This window comes from Phyllobates terribilis, unplaced genomic scaffold, assembly GCF_046119375.1.
Source record: "Phyllobates terribilis strain yellow unplaced genomic scaffold, ASM4611937v1 Scaffold_11__3_contigs__length_659146591, whole genome shotgun sequence".
In the NCBI taxonomy this organism is placed as follows: domain Eukaryota; kingdom Metazoa; phylum Chordata; class Amphibia; order Anura; family Dendrobatidae; genus Phyllobates; species Phyllobates terribilis.
In genome coordinates this window covers 600,268,980-600,291,416 of record NW_027362771.1, presented here as the reverse complement: position 1 = coordinate 600,291,416, position 22,437 = coordinate 600,268,980, and the positions used below count along the sequence as shown (strand labels likewise).

Here is a 22,437-nt window from a genome sequence, read left to right as displayed (position 1 = left end):
TGATTATGCAAGAATGGACTGCTATCAGTCAGGATTTGGTCCAAAAGTTGATTGAGAGCATGCCAGGGAGAATTACAGAGGTCTTGAAGAAGAAGGGGCAACACTGCAAATATTGACTTGCTGCATTAACTCATTCTACCTGTCAATATAACTTATTGGTACTCATAATATGATTGCAATTATATTTCTGTATGTGATATAAACATCAGACAAACACTAATAAAAACCAGAGGCCAGCAGATCATGGGAAAATATAATTTTGGTGTCATTCTCAAAACTTTTGGCCATGACTGTACACAGCCTCGTACACGCACTGTGGAGTATACGGCATATACAGGGTGTACACAGCCTCGTACACACGCACTGTGGAGTATACGGCATATACAGGGTGTACACAGCCTCGTACACATGCACTGTGGAGTATACGGCATATACAAGGTGTATACAGCCCCGTACACATGCACTGTGGAGTATACGGCTTATACAGGGTGTACACAGCCTCGTACACACGCACTGTGGAGTATACGGCATATACAGGGTGTACACAGCCTCGTACACACGCACTGTGGAGTATACGGCATATACAGGGTGTACACAGCCTCGTACACACGCACTGTGGAGTATACGGCATATACAAGGTGTACACAGCCCCGTACACACGCACTGTGGAGTATACGGCATATACAGGGTGTACACAGCCTCGTACACACGCACTGTGGAGTATACGGCATATACAGGGTGTACACAGCCTCGTACACACGCACTGTGGAGTATACGGCATATACAGGGTGTACACAGCCTCGTACACACGCACTGTGGAGTATACGGCATATACAGGGTGTACACAGCCTCGTACACACGCACTGTGGAGTATACGGCATATACAGGGTGTACAGAGCCTCGTACACACGCACTGTGGAGTATACGGCATATACAGGGTGTACAGAGCCTCGTACACACGCACTGTGGAGTATACGGCATATACAACATTCTCCTCCACATTGAAATTCCATCACCGGGATGGAAAGTGGTGAATGCTGGAATCAGCGGATGGAGACCGCACTGATCTGCAAATGATGACACAATGGAGACGGCGTCTTGTAAACCTCCGGACTTGTCTCCATCGAGCACATCAGGGACGTCATTGGTGGGTGATTACACAGGAGCTGCCAGCAGTGGATCTTGATGATTTTCCCAAGTGCATTCAGCGGCAGCACCTTGCTCAGACGACCATTAATGACCTCAGTGATAGCAGCTGAGGCCGGAGGTGCCGGGATATCAGCACGTGGCTCAGACTCCAGACTGAAGATGTTATTTGGAATTTACAACCATTTGCAGATCAGTGACGTCTCCATTCTGTGATTTCCATCATTCCACCACTTTTCCTTTTTCCTGTCACAATTTCAATGTTAAGGACTGTGAATGTGGGTAGGGGGTTATCAAATAAGAAGCAGTGCATGTCCCTTTAAGAACATGTCCTCCCTCTCTCCCAAGATGCTGCCTACAGGGGGCGGTGTGTAGCTCGTCATCCAATCATCAAGAATAATCTGTAAAGCCCCAATTCTCCCCGCATAGCTGTATGGTAAAATCAGATTCATCTAAGTGTGTGTATATACAGTATATATATATATATAGGAAGCGTCTGGCTCCAAATTTATTCTGCAGCCGGACAACGACCCCAAATATCCAGCCGATGTCATTAATACCGAGGAGTCCTGGGGAGGATCCCTGATCTCACATCATCCAGTCTGTCTGGGATCACATGGAGAGACAGAAGGATCAGCACAAGCCTCATACACAGGAGATCGGGGGTCAGTGCTCCAGGATGTTTGGAGCAATCTCCTGTCCAGATCCTTCACAAACTGTACAAGTGTTGAGAAGAAGTGATGGGGCGACATGCGGTCACCAGATACTGATGATGGAGGCGACGGGCAGTCACCAGATACGGATGATGGAGGCGACGGGCGGTCACCAGATACTGATGATGGAGGCGACGGGCGGTCACCAGATACGGATGATGGAGGCGACGGGCGGTCACCAGATACTGATGATGGAGGCGACGGGCGGTCACCAGATACGGATGATGGAGGCGACGGGCGGTCACCAGATACTGATGATGGAGGCGACGGGCGGTCACCAGATACTGATGATGGAGGCGACGGGCGGTCACCAGATACTGATGATGGAGGCGACAGGCAGTCACCAGATACTGATGATGGAGGAGACGGGCGGTCACCAGATACTGATGATGGAGGCGACGGGCGGTCACCAGATACTGATGATGGAGGCGACAGGCAGTCACCAGATACTGATGATGAAGGCAACGGGCAGTCACCAGATACTGATGATGGAGGAGACGGGCGGTCACCAGATACTGATGATGGAGGCGACGGGTGGTCACCAGATACTGATGATGGAGGCGACGGGTGGTCACCAGATACTGATGATGGGGCGACATGCGGTCACCAGATACTGATGATGGAGGCGACGGGCGGTCACCAGATACTGATGATGGAGGCGACGGGCGGTCACCAGATACTGATGATGGAGGCGACGGGCGGTCACCAGATACTGATGATGGAGGCGACGGGCGGTCACCAGATACTGATGATGGAGGCGACGGGCGGTCACCAGATACTGATGATGGAGGCGACGGGCGGTCACCAGATACTGATGATGGAAGCGACGGGCGGTCACCAGATACTGATGATGGAGGCGACGTGCGGTCACCAGATACTGATGATGGAGGCGACGTGCGGTCACCAGATACTGATGATGGAGGCAACGGGAGGCCACCAGATACTGATGATGGAGGCAACGGGCGGTCACCAGATACTGATGATGGAGGCGACGTGCGGTCACCAGATATTGATGATGGAGGAGACGGCCGGTCACCAGATACTGATGATGGAGGCGACGTGCGGTCACCAGATATTGATGATGGAGGAGACGGGCGGTCACCAGATACTGATGATGGAGGTGACGGGCGGTCACCAGATACTGATGATGGAGGCGACGGGCGGTCACCAGATAACTGATGATGGAGGCGACGTGCGGTCACCAGATACTGATGATGGAGGCGACGTGCGGTCACCAGATACTGATGATGGAGGCGACGGGCGGTCACCAGATACTGATGATGGAGCCGACGGGCAGTCACCAGATACTGATGATGGAGCCGACGGGCAGTCACCAGATACTGATGATGGAGGCGACGGGCGGTCACCAGATACTGATGATGGAGGCGATGGGCGGTCACCAGATACTGATAATGAAGGCGACAGGCAGTCACCAGATACTGATGATGGAGGCGACGGGCGGTCACCAGATACTGATGATGGAGGCGACAGGCAGTCACCAGATACTGATGATGAAGGCAACGGGCAGTCACCAGATACTGATGATGGAGGCGACGTGCGGTCACCAGATACGGATGATGGAGGAGATGGGAGGTCACCAGATACTGATGATGGAGGCGACGGGCGGTCACCAGATACTGATGATGAAGGTGACAGGCGGTCACCAGATACTGGAAGGCGACGGGCGGTCACCAGATACTGATGATTGAGGCGACGTGCGGTCACCAGACACTGATGATGGAGGCGACGGGTGGTCACCAGACACTGATGATGGAGACGACAGGCAGTCACCAGATACTGATGATGGAGGTGACGGGTGGTCACCAGATATTGATGATGGAGGCGACGGGCAGTCACCAGATACTGATGATGGAGGTGACAGGCGGTCACCAGATACTGGAAGGCGACGGGCGGTCACCAGATACTGATGATTGAGGCGACGTGCGGTCACCAGACACTGATGATGGAGGCGACGGGTGGTCACCAGACACTGATGATGGAGGCGACAGGTGGTCACCAGACACTGATGATGGAGGCGACAGGCAGTCACCAGATACTGATGATGGAGGTGACGGGTGGTCACCAGATATTGATGATGGAGGCGACGGGCAGTCACCAGATACTGATGATGGAGGCGACGTGCGGTCACCAGATACTGATGATGGAGGCGACGGGCGGTCACCAGATACTGATGATGGAGGCGATGGGCGGTCACCAGATACTGATGATGAAGGCGACAGGCAGTCACCAGATACTGATGATGGAGGCGACGGGCGGTCACCAGATACTGATGATGGAGGCGACGGGCGGTCACCTGATAATGATGATGGAGGTGACGGGCAGTCACCCGATAATGATGATGGAGGCGACGGGCGGTCACCAGATACTGATGATGGAGGCGATGGGCGGTCACCAGATACTGATGATGAAGGCGACAGGCAGTCACCAGATACTGATGATGAAGGCGACAGGCAGTCACCAGATACTGATGATGGAGGCGACGGGCGGTCACCAGATACTGATGATGGAGGCGACGGGCGGTCACCAGATACTGATGGTGGAGGAGATGGACGGTCACCAGATACTGATGATGGAGGCGACGGGCAGTCACCAGACACTGATGATGGAGGCGACAGGCGGTCACCAGATACTGATGATGGAGGTGACGGGAGGTCACCAGATACTGATGATGGAGGTGACGGGAGGTCACCAGATATTGATGATGGAGGTGACGGGCGGTCACCAGACACTGATGATGGAGGCGACGTGCGGTCACCAGATACTGATGATGGAGGCGACGGGCGGTCACCAGATACTGATGATGGAGGCGACGGGCGGTCACCAGATACTGATGATGGAGGCGACGGGCGGTCACCAGATACTGATGGTGGAGGAGATGGACGGTCACCAGATACTGATGGTGGAGGAGATGGACGGTCACCAGATACTAATGATGGAGGTGACGGGCAGTCACCAGATACTGATGATGGAGACGACGGGCTGTCACCAGATACTGATGATGGAGGAGACGGGTGAATACCCAATACTGATGATGGAGGAGATGGGCAGTCACCAGATACTGATGATGGAGGTGTTGGGCGGTTACCAGATACTGATGGTGGAGGAGCTGGACGGTCACCAGATACTGATGATGGAGGAGATGGGTGAACACCAAATACTTATAGTGCCTAATTCTTTTGCACAGTACTGTGTATGACGGATGGGAACGCTGTATCACCACAGCTCGGCCCTAGACCTGCGTGTGCTGCACCAGTTCCCGTCCTAGTGCAGTGTATGGCGGGTTTCTGTAGATCTGACCGTGTGTGATGTTTGTGTGACACTAATCACGGCTCCTCATTGATATGTCCATGTGGATGGTGTGATTGATGCTCTATATACAAGGTCCTGGGACACTGACACACAAATATCTGGCGACACCATCTTGTCTGGTAATGTGTAAATGCGGTGATCTGGGATGGGTGTTTGCGGCACCTATAGGGTGGTCTCCCTATAGATAAGGGGCTGCTGGAGAAAGAGGAGGCAAGTATTTTGGGGCCCCTAACCAGTGGACCATTAGACGTAACATAATAATTAAAAGTTATGCGTTCTTATATTTTTTTTAATTAGATTTTTGCATTTAATTTTTGTGTAATTATTTTTTTCCTCTAACACTAAACCTAACCCTATCCCTGGTCCTATCCCTAACCCTATTCCTGGTCCTATCCCTAACCCTATCCCTGGTTCTATCCCTAACCCTATCCCTGGTCCTATCCCTAACCCTATCCCTGGTCCTATCCCTAACCCTATCCCTGGTCCTATCCCTAACCCTAGCCTTAATCCTAGTTAGGGTTAGAAAAAGTATGTTAAAACTTCTATTAATTATTTTATTACCCTGGCACTAAATCTAGCCCTAACGCTATCACTAACATTAACTTTAGTCCTATCCCTAACCTTAGTCCTGATCCTACTCCTAACCCTAAACCTAGCGCTAACCCTCACTGTAGTCTTAACACGAAAAGTATATAAAAACTTAGTGCCTAATCCATTATTGCATTTCTGCCTTTATTTGTCGAGTTTAATGTATTTTTTTTTACCTGTTTTCCATTTTCGCCTAATTCTTCATTTAATTTGTGCCTTTCTCAAACTCTATTTTACAGTATATGTGTTGTTCACCTGTTTTTTGGGGGGTTTTTTTAGCTCCCCATTATGGGTGGGGCTTAGTCTTTCCCGTTTTTTTCGGCTAATTCACTAATTGCGACTTTTTTAAAAAGTCGAAAAAGTTGGCGCAAATTAGCTCCAGTCCCCTCCCCCCTCCCCGGAGTGATTTTGCGTATGCCACATACTTTGGCGCAAAACATTGACTTTGTAGAGAAAAAATTAGTAAGACTTTATAAGGATCACTTGTTTTTTTTTAGTTTTGCTCTAAATTCCGCGTGCGCCAGGTTGAATTATTTGGCGGAAAAAAACATCAAGGAATCCCTCAAGACAAAAAAAAAGAAAAGGGACTTAAAAAAAAAAAAAAAACGCAAATGATAAATCGGCCCTTCGTTTATTATAATGTTAATGTTTTCTTTTTTACAAAGGACATTTTTTTTTTTACATTTAGGACAGATCTTTCCATTACCAGTGAGCGGAGCAGAAGTCAAGATGTCATCAAGCTCCTGCGCTCTGCATTGGCACCGACCAAGATGACAAAGCTCTCCATCGACATGACACCTATGTTATCTCGTCACAGTGGATCACAAGCTCATCTTGACTGCTGCTCTTTGCATGGGAACCTGTGGCACCGATCTAGATGTCAAAGAAGCCACTGGCTAATCATATGTGTTAATAATTTATTGTTATCAATTAATAAAATGTAAACTGAATGAACAACAGAAGAGTATAAATCCTATCAGTATTTGGTGACCGCCTGTCGCCTCAATCATTTCTATTTGGGAATTGTCGCTTGTACATAGTTTATCAATGAAGGTTGTTCCAAACATCTTGGAGGACTGACCCCAGATCTTCTGTGTATGAGGCTTGTGCGGATCCTTCTGTCTCTTCATGTAATCCCAGACAGACTGGATGATGTGAGATCAGGACTCTGTGGGGGTCGGATCATCACCTCCAGGATTTCTCGTTATTAATGACATTGGCTGGATGTCGGGCGTCGTTGTTCAGCAGCAGAATAAATTTGGAGCCGATCACATGCCTCCATGATGGTATTACATGATGGATAAGTATATGCTTGTATTTCTCAGCACTGAGGACACCAAGAAATAAGCAACGTTAAGAGCAGTAGAAGAAGTGGACAGCCAAGGAAACTTAGTGCAGCAGATGAAAGACACATCGAAAGAGGAAGATGTCCAGCAGTGCCACCAGCTCAGAACTGGTCCACCTCTGTGATTTAGCTACAGCCATGTCTTGTTCAGAGAAGATCTTCATTGACGAATTGAAGAAAAAAAACAAACCCTATAACATCTACATGGAATCAAGAATGAATGACTCAACTACGAGAAGTCAAAATGTGAACTATTTGGCTGTAACAGAAGCAGATGTTCTCCGAACGCTGGAGAGCAGCACAATAATGAGGGTCTGCAGGAACAGTGAAGAATGTTGGAGGGTCCTGCAACTTTGGGGCGGCATTTCAGCAAAAGGAGTTGGTAACTTGATCAAGATTATGGTGTCCTTAGTACTGAGAAACCCAGGCAGATACTTATCCATCATGTAATACCATCAGGAGGCGTCTGATCGGCTCCAAGTTTATTCTGCAGAAGGACAACGACCCCAAAGATCCAGCCAATGTCAATTAGAATGAGGAGACCTGGACGTGATGATCCGGCCCGACAGAACCCTGATCTCACATTATCCCGTCTGTCTGGGTTCACGTGAAGAGACAGAAGGATCCGCACAAGCCTCATACACCGAAGATCTGGGGGCAGTGCTACAAGATGTTTGGAACAATCTCCTGCTGAGATCCTTCAAAAAACGTGAACAAGTGACAAGAAGAAGTGATGAAAGCGACGGGCGATGGGTGATCACTGGTGGGATTGGGATTTACATTTCTCTTTTTCATTGACTTTCCATTTTGTTCATATTTTTTATCAATTAACATTTCTATTTTTAAAATCATTTTGACTAGGGTGACATTAGGCCCTAGTTGAGAGCACTGTATATAGATGGGTGACATTAGGCCCTAGTTGAGAGCACTGTATATAGATGGTGACATTAGACACTAGTTGAGTGCACTGTATATAGATGGGTGACATTAGGCCCTAGTTGGGTGCACTGTATATAGATGGGTGACATTAGACACTAGTTGGGTGCACTGTATATAGATGGGTGACATTAGGCCCTAGTTGGGTGCACTGTATATAGATGGGTGACATTAGGCCCTAGTTGAGAGCACTGTATATAGATGGGTGACATTAGGCCCTAGTTGAGAGCACTGTATATAGATGGTGACATTAGACACTAGTTGAGTGCACTGTATATAGATGGTGACATTAGGCTCTAGTTGGGTGCACTGTATATAGATGGTGACATTAGGCCCTAGTTGGGTGCACTGTATATAGATGGGTGACATTAGGCTCTAGTTGGGTGCACTGTATATAGATGGTGACATTAGGCTCTAGTTGGGTGCACTGTATATAGATGGTGACATTAGGCCCTAGTTGGGTGCACTGTATATAGATGGGTGACATTAGGCCCTAGTTGGGTGCACTGTATGTAGATGGGTGACATTAGACACTAGTTGGGTGCACTGTATATAGATGGGTGACATTAGGCCCTAGTTGGGTGCACTGTATATAGATGGGTGACATTAGGCCCTAGTTGAGAGCACTGTATATAGATGGTGACATTAGACACTAGTTGGGTGCACTGTATATAGATGGGTGACATTAGGCCCTAGTTGGGTGCACTGTATATAGATGGGTGACATTAGACACTAGTTGGGTGCACTGTATATAGATGGGTGACATTAGGCCCTAGTTGGGTGCACTGTATATAGATGGGTGACATTAGACACTAGTTGGGTGCACTGTATATAGATGGTGACATTAGGCCCTAGTTGGGTGCACTGTATATAGATGGGTGACATTAGACACTAGTTGGGTGCACTGTATATAGATGGGTGACATTAGGCCCTAGTTGGGTGCACTGTATATAGATGGTGACATTAGGCTCTAGTTGGGTGCACTGTATATAGATGGTGACATTAGGCTCTAGTTGGGTGCACTGTATATAGATGGTGACATTAGGCTCTAGTTGGGTGCACTGTATATAGATGGGTGACATTAGGCCCTAGTTGGGTGCACTGTATATAGATGGGTGACATTAGGCCCTAGTTGGGTGCAATGTATATAGATGGGTGACATTAGGCTCTAGTTGGGTGCACTGTATATAGATGGGTGACATTAGGCTCTAGTTGGGTGCACTGTATATAGATGGTGACATTAGGCTCTAGTTGGGTGCACTGTATATAGATGGGTGACATTAGGCTCTAGTTGGGTGCACTGTATATAGATGGGTGACATTAGGCTCTAGTTGGGTGCACTGTATATAGATGGGTGACATTAGGCTCTAGTTGGGTGCACTGTATATAGATGGTGACATTAGGCTCTAGTTGGGTGCAATGTATATAGATGGGTGACATTAGGCTCTAGTTGGGTGCACTGTATATAGATGGTGACATTAGGCTCTAGTTGGGTGCACTGTATATAGATGGTGACATTAGGCTCTAGTTGGGTGCACTGTATATAGATGGTGACATTAGGCTCTAGTTGGGTGCACTGTATATAGATGGTGACATTAGGCCCTAGTTGGGTGCACTGTATATAGATGGATAACATTAGGCCCTAGTTGGGTGCACTGTATATAGATGGGTGACATTAGGCTCTAGTTGGGTGCACTGTATATAGATGGGTGACATTAGGCTTTAGTTGGGTGCACTGTATATAGATGGGTGACATTAGGCTCTAGTTGGGTGCACTGTATATAGATGGGTGACATTAGGCTCTAGTTGGGTGCACTGTATATAGATGGTGACATTAGGCCCTAGTTGGGTGCACTGTATATAGATGGGTGACATTAGGCTCTAGTTGTGTGCACTGTATATAGATGATGACATTAGGCTCTAGTTGGGTGCACTGTATATAGATGGGTGACATTAGGCACTAGTTGAGTGCACTGTATATAGATGGGTGACATTAGGCTCTAGTTGTGTGCACTGTATATAGATGATGACATTAGGCTCTAGTTGGGTGCACTGTATATAGATGGTGACATTAGGCTCTAGTTGGGTGCACTGTATATAGATGGGTGACATTAGGCTCTAGTTGGGTGCACTGTATATAGATGGTGACATTAGGCCCTAGTTGGGTGCACTGTATATAGATGGTGACATTAGGCCCTAGTTGGGTGCACTGTATATAGATGGGTGACATTAGGCACTAGTTGGGTGCACTGTATATAGATGGGTGACATTAGGCCCTAGTTGGGTGCACTGTATATAGATGGGTGACATTAGGCACTAGTTGGGTGCACTGTATATAGATGGGTGACATTAGGCACTAGTTGGGTGCACTGTATATAGATGGGTGACATTAGACACTAGTTGGGTGCACTGTATATAGATGGGTGACATTAGACACTAGTTGGGTGCACTGTATATAGATGGGTGACATTAGGCTCTAGTTGGGTGCACTGTATATAGATGGTGACATTAGACACTAGTTGGGTGCACTGTATATAGATGGTGACATTAGGCTCTAGTTGTGTGCACTGTATATAGATGATGACATTAGGCTCTAGTTGGGTGCACTGTATATAGATGGGTGACATTAGGCTCTAGTTGGGTGCACTGTATATAGATGGATGACATTAGGCCCTAGTTGGGTGCACTGTATATAGATGGTGACATTAGGCCCTAGTTGGGTGCACTGTATATAGATGGTGACATTAGGCTCTAGTTGGGTGCACTGTATATAGATGGATGACATTAGGCTCTAGTTGGGTGCACTGTATATAGATGGATGACATTAGGCCCTAGTTGGGTGCACTGTATATAGATGGTGACATTAGGCTCTAGTTGGGTGCACTGTATATAGATGGGTGACATTAGGCCCTAGTTGGGTGCACTGTATATAGATGGTGACATTAGGCTCTAGTTGGGTGCACTGTATATAGATGGTGACATTAGACACTAGTTGGGTGCACTGTATATAGATGGATGACATTAGGCCCTAGTTGGGTGCACTGTATATAGATGGTGACATTAGGCCCTAGTTGGGTGCACTGTATATAGATGGGTGACATTAGGCCCTAGTTGGGTGCACTGTATATAGATGGGTGACATTAGGCACTAGTTGGGTGCACTGTATATAGATGGGTGACATTAGGCCCTAGTTGGGTGCACTGTATATAGATGGGTGACATTAGGCCCTAGTTGGGTGCACTGTATATAGATGGGTGACATTAGACACTAGTTGGGTGCACTGTATATAGATGGGTGACATTAGACACTAGTTGGGTGCACTGTATATAGATGGGTGACATTAGGCCCTAGTTGGGTGCACTGTATATAGATGGTGACATTAGGCTCTAGTTGGGTGCACTGTATATAGATGGTGACATTAGGCCCTAGTTGGGTGCACTGTATATAGATGGGTGACATTAGACACTAGTTGGGTGCACTGTATATAGATGGGTGACATTAGACACTAGTTGAGTGCACTGTATATAGATGGGTGACATTAGGCTCTAGTTGGGTGCACTGTATATAGATGGGTGACATTAGGCCCTAGTTGGGTGCACTGTATATAGATGGGTGACATTAGACACTAGTTGGGTGCACTGTATATAGATGGGTGACATTAGGCCCTAGTTGGGTGCACTGTATATAGATGGTGACATTAGGCTCTAGTTGGGTGCACTGTATATAGATGGTGACATTAGGCCCTAGTTGGGTGCACTGTATATAGATGGGTGACATTAGACACTAGTTGGGTGCACTGTATATAGATGGTGACATTAGGCTCTAGTTGGGTGCACTGTATATAGATGGGTGACATTAGGCACTAGTTGGGTGCACTGTATATAGATGGGTGACATTAGGCACTAGTTGGGTGCACTGTATATAGATGGGTGACATTAGGCCCTAGTTGGGTGCACTGTATATAGATGGTGACATTAGGCTCTAGTTGGGTGCACTGTATATAGATGGTGACATTAGGCCCTAGTTGGGTGCACTGTATATAGATGGGTGACATTAGGCCCTAGTTGGGTGCACTGTATATAGATGGTGACATTAGGCTCTAGTTGGGTGCACTGTATATAGATGGGTGACATTAGGCCCTAGTTGGGTGCACTGTATATAGATGGTGACATTAGGCTCTAGTTGGGTGCACTGTATATAGATGGTGACATTAGGCCCTAGTTGGGTGCACTGTATATAGATGGGTGACATTAGGCCCTAGTTGGGTGCACTGTATATAGATGGTGACATTAGGCTCTAGTTGGGTGCACTGTATATAGATGGTGACATTAGGCTCTAGTTGGGTGCACTGTATATAGATGGTGACATTAGGCTCTAGTTGGGTGCACTGTATATAGATGGTGACATTAGGCACTAGTTGGGTGCACTGTATATAGATGGGTGACATTAGGCTCTAGTTGAGAGCACTGTATATAGATGGTGACATTAGGCTCTAGTTGGGTGCACTGTATATAGATGGGTGACATTAGGCTCTAGTTGGGTGCACTGTATATAGATGGTGACATTAGGCTCTAGTTGGGTGCACTGTATATAGATGGGTGACATTAGGCTCTAGTTGGGTGCACTGTATATAGATGGTGACATTAGGCTCTAGTTGGGTGCACTATATATAGATGGGTGACATTAGGCCCTAGTTGGGTGCACTATATATAGATGGGTGACATTAGGCCCTAGTTGGGTGCACTGTATATAGATGGTGACATTAGGCCCTAGTTGGGTGCACTGTATATAGATGGGTGACATTAGGCCCTAGTTGGATGCACTGTATATAGATGGGTGACATTAGGCCCTAGTTGGATGCACTGTATATAGATGGATGACATTAGGCTCTAGTTGGGTGCACTGTATATAGATGGGTGACATTAGGCCCCTAGTTGGGTGCACTGTATATAGATGGGTGACATTAGGCTCTAGTTGGGTGCACTGTATATAGATGGGTGACATTAGGCCCCTAGTTGGGTGCACTGTATATAGATGGGTGACATTACGCTCTAGTTGGGTGCACTGTATATAGATGGGTGACATTAGGCCCCTAGTTGGGTGCACTGTATATAGATGGGTGACATTAGGCCCCTAGTTGGGTGCACTGTATATAGATGGTGACATTAGGCCCTAGTTGGGTGCACTGTATATAGATGGGTGACATTAGACACTAGTTGGGTGCACTGTATATAGGTGGTGACATTAGGCTCTAGTTGGGTGCACTGTATATAGATGGGTGACATTAGGCTCTAGTTGGGTGCACTGTATATAGATGGTGACATTAGGCACTAGTTGGGTGCACTGTATATAGATGGGTGACATTAGACACTAGTTGGGTGCACTGTATATAGATGGGTGACATTAGACACTAGTTGGGTGCACTGTATATAGATGGGTGACATTAGGCTCTAGTTGGGTGCACTGTATATAGATGGTGACATTAGGCACTAGTTGGGTGCACTGTATATAGATGGGTGACATTAGACACTAGTTGGGTGCACTGTATATAGATGGGTGACATTAGGCTCTAGTTGTGTGCACTGTATATAGATGGTGACATTAGGCTCTAGTTGGGTGCACTGTATATAGATGGTGACATTAGGCTCTAGTTGGGTGCACTGTATATAGGTGGTGACATTAGGCTCTAGTTGTGTGCACTGTATATAGATGGTGACATTAGGCTCTAGTTGGGTGCACTGTATATAGATGGTGACATTAGGCACTAGTTGGGTGCACTGTATATAGATGGGTGACATTAGACACTAGTTGGGTGCACTGTATATAGATGGGTGACATTAGACACTAGTTGGGTGCACTGTATATAGATGGTGACATTAGGCTCTAGTTGGGTGCACTGTATATAGATGGGTGACATTAGACACTAGTTGGGTGCACTGTATATAGATGGGTGACATTAGACACTAGTTGGGTGCACTGTATATAGATGGGTGACATTAGGCTCTAGTTGGGTGCACTGTATATAGATGGTGACATTAGGCACTAGTTGGGTGCACTGTATATAGATGGGTGACATTAGGCTCTAGTTGGGTGCACTGTATATAGAGGACATTAGACACTAGTTGGGTGCACTGTATATAGATGGTGACATTAGACACTAGTTGGGTGCACTGTATATAGATGGGTGACATTAGGCTCTAGTTGAGAGCACTGTATATAGATGGGTGACATTAGGCTCTAGTTGGGTGCACTGTATATAGATGGGTGACATTAGGCTCTAGTTGGGTGCACTGTATATAGATGGGTGACATTAGGCCCTAGTTGGGTGCACTGTATATAGATGGGTGACATTAGGCTCTAGTTGGGTGCACTGTATATAGATGGTGACATTAGGCACTAGTTGGGTGCACTGTATATAGATGGGTGACATTAGGCTCTAGTTGGGTGCACTGTATATAGAGGACATTAGACACTAGTTGGGTGCACTGTATATAGATGGTGACATTAGGCACTAGTTGGGTGCACTGTATATAGATGGGTGACATTAGGCTCTAGTTGAGAGCACTGTATATAGATGGTGACATTAGGCTCTAGTTGGGTGCACTGTATATAGATGGGTGACATTAGGCTCTAGTTGGGTGCACTGTATATAGATGGGTGACATTAGGCTCTAGTTGGGTGCACTGTATATAGATGGTGACATTAGGCTCTAGTTGGGTGCACTGTATATAGATGGGTGACATTAGGCTCTAGTTGGGTGCACTGTATATAGATGGTGACATTAGGCTCTAGTTGGGTGCACTATATATAGATGGGTGACATTAGGCCCTAGTTGGGTGCACTGTATATAGATGGGTGACATTAGGCCCTAGTTGGGTGCACTGTATATAGATGGTGACATTAGGCTCTAGTTGGGTGCACTGTATATAGATGGTGACATTAGGCTCTAGTTGGGTGCACTGTATATAGATGGGTGACATTAGGCTCTAGTTGGGTGCACTGTATATAGATGGTGACATTAGGCTCTAGTTGGGTGCACTATATATAGATGGGTGACATTAGGCCCTAGTTGGGTGCACTGTATATAGATGGGTGACATTACGCTCTAGTTGGGTGCACTGTATATAGATGGGTGACATTAGGCCCCTAGTTGGGTGCACTGTATATAGATGGGTGACATTAGGCCCCTAGTTGGGTGCACTGTATATAGATGGTGACATTAGGCCCTAGTTGGGTGCACTGTATATAGATGGGTGACATTAGACACTAGTTGGGTGCACTGTATATAGGTGGTGACATTAGGCTCTAGTTGGGTGCACTGTATATAGATGGGTGACATTAGGCTCTAGTTGGGTGCACTGTATATAGATGGTGACATTAGGCACTAGTTGGGTGCACTGTATATAGATGGTGACATTAGGCTCTAGTTGGGTGCACTGTATATAGATGGGTGACATTAGACACTAGTTGGGTGCACTGTATATAGATGGGTGACATTAGGCCCTAGTTGGGTGCACTGTATATAGATGGGTGACATTAGGCACTAGTTGGGTGCACTGTATATAGATGGGTGACATTAGACACTAGTTGGGTGCACTGTATATAGATGGGTGACATTAGGCTCTAGTTGGGTGCACTGTATATAGATGGTGACATTAGGCACTAGTTGGGTGCACTGTATATAGATGGGTGACATTAGGCTCTAGTTGGGTGCACTGTATATAGAGGACATTAGACACTAGTTGGGTGCACTGTATATAGATGGTGACATTAGACACTAGTTGGGTGCACTGTATATAGATGGGTGACATTAGGCTCTAGTTGAGAGCACTGTATATAGATGGGTGACATTAGGCTCTAGTTGGGTGCACTGTATATAGATGGTGACATTAGGCACTAGTTGGGTGCACTGTATATAGATGGGTGACATTAGGCTCTAGTTGGGTGCACTGTATATAGAGGACATTAGACACTAGTTGGGTGCACTGTATATAGATGGTGACATTAGGCCCTAGTTGGGTGCACTGTATATAGATGGGTGACATTAGGCTCTAGTTGGGTGCACTGTATATAGATGGTGACATTAGGCACTAGTTGGGTGCACTGTATATAGATGGTGACCTTAGGCCCTAGTTGGGTGCACTGTATATAGATGGGTGACATTAGGCTCTAGTTGGGTGCACTGTATATAGATGGTGACATTAGGCTCTAGTTGGGTGCACTGTATATAGATGGTGACATTAGGCACTAGTTGGGTGCACTGTATATAGATGGTGACATTAGGCACTAGTTGGGTGCACTGTATATAGATGGTGACATTAGGCACTAGTTGGGTGCACTGTATATAGATGGTGACATTAGGCACTAGTTGGGTGCACTGTATATAGATGGATGACATTAGGCACTAGTTGGGTGCACTGTATATAGATGGTGACATTAGGCACTAGTTGGGTGCACTGTATATAGATGGTGACATTAGGCACTAGTTGGGTGCACTGTATATAGATGGGTGACATTAGGCTCTAGTTGGGTGCACTGTATATAGATGGTGACATTAGGCACTAGTTGGGTGCACTGTATATAGATGGTGACATTAGGCACTAGTTGGGTGCACTGTATATAGATGGATGACATTAGGCTCTAGTTGGGTGCACTGTATATAGATGGTGACATTAGGCCCCTAGTTGGGTGCACTGTATATAGATGGGTGACATTAGGCTCTAGTTGGGTGCACTGTATATAGATGGGTGACATTAGGCTCTAGTTGGGTGCACTATATATAGATGGATGACATTAGGCTCTAGTTGGGTGCACTGTATATAGATGGATGACATTAGGCACTAGTTGGGTGCACTGTATATAGATGGTGACATTAGGCACTAGTTGGGTGCACTGTATATAGATGGATGACATTAGGCTCTAGTTGGGTGCACTGTATATAGATGGTGACATTAGGCACTAGTTGGGTGCACTGTATATAGATGGTGACATTAGGCACTAGTTGGGTGCACTGTATATAGATGGATGACATTAGGCTCTAGTTGTGTGCACTGTATATAGATGGGTGACATTAGGCTCTAGTTGGGTGCACTGTATATAGATGGATGACATTAGACACTAGTTGAGTGCACTGTATATAGATGGGTGACATTAGGCTCTAGTTGGGTGCACTGTATATAGATGGATGACATTAGACACTAGTTGGGTGCACTGTATATAGATGGATGACATTAGGCTCTAGTTGTGTGCACTGTATATAGATGGGTGACATTAGGCTCTAGTTGGGTGCACTGTATATAGATGGGTGACATTAGGCTCTAGTTGAGTGCACTGTATATAGATGGGTGACATTAGGCCCTAGTTGGGTGCACTGTATATAGATGGGTGACATTAGGCCCTAGTTGGGTGCACTGTATATAGATGGGTGACATTAGGCTCTAGTTGGGTGCACTGTATATAGATGGTGACATTAGGCTCTAGTTGGGTGCACTGTATATAGATGGTGACATTAGGCACTAGTTGGGTGCACTGTATATAGATGGGTGACATTAGGCCCTAGTTGGGTGCACTGTATATAGATGGGTGACATTAGGCCCTAGTTGGGTGCACTGTATATAGATGGGTGACATTAGGCACTAGTTGGGTGCACTGTATATAGATGGGTGACATTAGGCCCTAGTTGGGTGCACTGTATATAGATGGGTGACATTAGGCCCTAGTTGGGTGCACTGTATATAGATGGGTGACATTAGGCACTAGTTGGGTGCACTGTATATAGATGGGTGACATTAGGCTCTAGTTGGGTGCACTGTATATAGATGGGTGACATTAGGCTCTAGTTGGGGGCACTGTATATAGATGGTGACATTAGGCTCTAGTTGGGTGCACTGTATATAGATGGTGACATTAGGCTCTAGTTGGGTGCACTGTATATAGATGGTGACATTAGACACTAGTTGGGTGCACTGTATATAGATGGGTGACATTAGACACTAGTTGGGTGCACTGTATATAGATGGTGACATTAGGCCCTAGTTGGGTGCACTGTATATAGATGGGTGACATTAGACACTAGTTGGGTGCACTGTATATAGATGGGTGACATTAGGCTCTAGTTGGGTGCACTGTATATAGATGGGTGACATTAGGCTCTAGTTGGGTGCACTGTATATAGATGGTGACATTAGGCTCTAGTTGGGTGCACTGTATATAGATGGGTGACATTAGGCCCTAGTTGGGTGCACTGTATATAGATGGGTGACATTAGGCACTAGTTGGGTGCACTGTATATAGATGGGTGACATTAGGCCCTAGTTGGGTGCACTGTATATAGATGGGTGACATTAGGCACTAGTTGGGTGCACTGTATATAGATGGGTGACATTAGGCCCTAGTTGGGTGCACTGTATATAGATGGGTGACATTAGGCCCTAGTTGGGTGCACTGTATATAGATGGGTGACATTAGGCACTAGTTGGGTGCACTGTATATAGATGGTGACATTAGGCCCTAGTTGGGTGCACTGTATATAGATGGGTGACATTAGGCTCTAGTTGGGTGCACTGTATATAGATGGGTGACATTAGGCTCTAGTTGGGGGCACTGTATATAGATGGTGACATTAGGCTCTAGTTGGGTGCACTGTATATAGATGGTGACATTAGGCCCTAGTTGGGTGCACTGTATATAGATGGTGACATTAGGCCCTAGTTGGGTGCACTGTATATAGATGGTGACATTAGGCTCTAGTTGGGTGCACTGTATATAGATGGGTGACATTAGGCTCTAGTTGGGTGCACTGTATATAGATGGGTGACATTAGGCTCTAGTTGGGTGCACTGTATATAGAGGACATTAGACACTAGTTGGGTGCACTGTATATAGATGGTGACATTAGGCTCTAGTTGGGTGCACTGTATATAGATGGTGACATTAGGCTCTAGTTGGGTGCACTGTATATAGATGGTGACATTAGGCTCTAGTTGGGTGCACTGTATATAGATGGTGACATTAGGCACTAGTTGGGTGCACTGTATATAGATGGGTGACATTAGACACTAGTTGGGTGCACTGTATATAGATGGGTGACATTAGGCCCTAGTTGGGTGCACTGTATATAGATGGGTGACATTAGGCCCTAGTTGGGTGCACTGTATATAGATGGTGACATTAGGCTCTAGTTGGGTGCACTGTATATAGATGGTGACATTAGGCTCTAGTTGGGTGCACTGTATATAGATGGGTGACATTAGGCCCTAGTTGGGTGCACTGTATATAGATGGGTGACATTAGGCTCTAGTTGGGTGCACTGTATATAGATGGGTGACATTAGGCTCTAGTTGGGTGCACTGTATATAGAGGACATTAGACACTAGTTGGGTGCACTGTATATAGATGGTGACATTAGGCTCTAGTTGGGTGCACTGTATATAGATGGTGACATTAGGCTCTAGTTGAGTGCACTGTATATAGATGGTGACATTAGGCCCTAGTTGGGTGCACTGTATATAGATGGTGACATTAGGCTCTAGTTGGGTGCACTGTATATAGATGGTGACATTAGGCTCTAGTTGGGTGCACTGTATATAGATGGTGACATTAGGCTCTAGTTGGGTGCACTGTATATAGATGGGTGACATTAGGCTCTAGTTGGGTGCACTGTATATAGAGGACATTAGACACTAGTTGGGTGCACTGTATATAGATGGTGACATTAGGCTCTAGTTGGGTGCACTGTATATAGATGGTGACATTAGGCTCTAGTTGAGTGCACTGTATATAGATGGTGACATTAGGCCCTAGTTGGGTGCACTGTATATAGATGGTGACATTAGGCTCTAGTTGGGTGCACTGTATATAGATGGGTGACATTAGGCTCTAGTTGGGTGCACTGTATATAGATGGTGACATTAGGCTCTAGTTGGGTGCACTGTATATAGATGGTGACATTAGGCTCTAGTTGGGTGCACTGTATATAGATGGTGACATTAGGCTCTAGTTGGGTGCACTGTATATAGATGGGTGACATTAGGCTCTAGTTGGGTGCACTGTATATAGATGGGTGACATTAGGCTCTAGTTGGGTGCACTGTATATAGATGGGTGACATTAGGCTCTAGTTGGGTGCACTGTATATAGATGGGTGACATTAGGCTCTAGTTGGGTGCACTGTATATAGAGGACATTAGGCACTCGCTGTGTGCACTCTATATAGGGCACATTAGGCACTCGCTGGGTGCACTGTATATAGAGGACATTAGGCACTCGCTGGGTGCACTGTATATAGAGGACATTAGGTACTGGGTGCACTGTATATAGAGTACATTAGGTACTTGCTGGGTGCACTGTATATAGAGGACATTAGGTACTCGCTGGGTACAATGTATATAGGGCAGATTAGGCACTCGCTAGGTGCACTGTATATAGAGTACATTAGGCACTCGCTGGGTGCACTGTATATAGAGTACATTAGGTACTCGCTGGGTGCACTGTATATAGAGGACATTAGGCACTCGCTGGGTGCACTGTATATAGAGGACATTAGGCACTCGCTGGGTGCACTGTATATAGGGCACATTAGGCACTCGCTGGGTGCACTGTATATAGAGGACATTAGGTACTTGCTGGGTGCACTGTATGTCACTGAGATGTCAGTGTGTCACACAGGGTGCTAGTAGATTGCAGTGTGACGGTGTATCACGGCCGCACTGTGTGTACGGCTGACCTCGGCCTTCAGCCTCGTGCAGTGCTTGTGTGTCACACAACTGCCCGGTGGGCTGCAGCATCTGTCTGTGTGACAGCAGCAGATTGCAGTCGTGGTGACATCGGCCTGTCGCTGGCTGCAGTGCACATATGTATAGATGGCAGTGTGTGGCGGTGTGTGACGGGCGCAGTGTGGGTGTCCACCTGCATGCAGCCGGTGTGGGACACATATACAGACGCCCGTGGGCTGCAGTGTCTCCAGCCCCTGATGAGTGTTTTCCTGCAGTGGGTGACACCACAGCAGATTGCGGTGGGTGCAGGGCTCAGATCTGGGATGGTCCCTGTCAGTGGCACTGTACACTGGGTGCCTATACCGGCTGTATGGACATGTATATGGGGGTGCAGCGTACATGTGAGGGGTGCAGGGGAGGGGGATGGGGAAGGACACTCACATCTTGCAGGTCGCTTGCTCTGGTGCTGCTGCAGTTCCTTCTTCACCAGCTTCTGACAAAAGATGGCTCTCAATGACGTCACCAACATCCGGGGCTTTACAGAGGGGGAGGGGGCAGGGAGGGGATGACGGAGGGGGAAGGGAGGAGGGCTGACAGCCATGTATTATTCATAGATACAATGTGTTACTGTGTATATATACATTATATCATTGCAGTCTGCGCACTTAGACCCGGGCAGTGTGTAATTATAGCCGGGCGCCCCGGAGAGCGCCACCTGTGGGCTGGGGAGCACATCGACCCATCACTACACCCGCTCACAGCCCCACGTCAGGAAGAAACCAGCCAGATGTCAGTAAATGGCTGACCTGATAGCAGCATATTACACACCGGGGGGGATGTGTGTCACACCTGACCATACACACTCATGGGTCATTCAGGGGGGATTGTCAGCTCTTGGGCATCTTATCGGCTCATTTCTACCGTGATTGCACCGCGTCAAATAATATTAGAATTATAATGTGTAAACATGGTATAACAGTATTATTTATATTATCAGACACTGTATAACAGTATTATTTATATTATCAGACATTATATAACAGTATTATTTATATTATCAGACATTGTATAGCAGTATTATTTATATTATCAGACATTGTATAGCAGTATTATTTATATTATCAGACATTATATAACAGTATTATTTATATTATCAGACACTGTATAACAGTATTATTTATATTATCAGACATTATATAACAGTATTATTTATATTATCAGACATTATATAACAGTATTATTTATATTATCAGACATTGTATAGCAGTATTATTTATATTATCAGACATTATATAACAGTATTATTTATATTATCAGACACTGTATAGCAGTATTATTTATATTATCAGACATTATATAACAGTATTATTTATATTATCAGACATTGTATAGCAGTATTATTTATATTATCAGACATTATATAACAGTATTATTTATATTATCAGACACTGTATAACAGTATTATTTATATTATCAGACATTGTATAGCAGTATTATTTATATTATCAGACATTATATAACAGTATTATTTATATTATCAGACACTGTATAACAGTATTATTTATATCAGACATTATATAACAGTATTATTTATATTATCAGACATTATATAACAGTATTATTTATATTATCAGACATTATATAACAGTATTATTTATATTATCAGA

The 22,437-nt window shown here is 45.9% G+C and overlaps 1 protein-coding gene across 1 annotated transcript in view; it reads right to left on the bottom strand.

Moving 5' to 3' along the window:
- The window catches only part of VAMP2 (vesicle associated membrane protein 2), a 36,512-nt gene extending 15,181 nt beyond the window's left edge, over positions 1-21,331 (bottom strand). The window contains exon 1 of the mRNA XM_073654454.1: positions 21,212-21,331. Within this exon, the coding sequence (XP_073510555.1) occupies positions 21,212-21,213 (2 nt within the window). The 5' untranslated portion in view covers positions 21,214-21,331. The remainder of the gene's footprint in view (positions 1-21,211) is intronic.
- Positions 21,332-22,437: the final 1,106 nt, after the last annotated feature.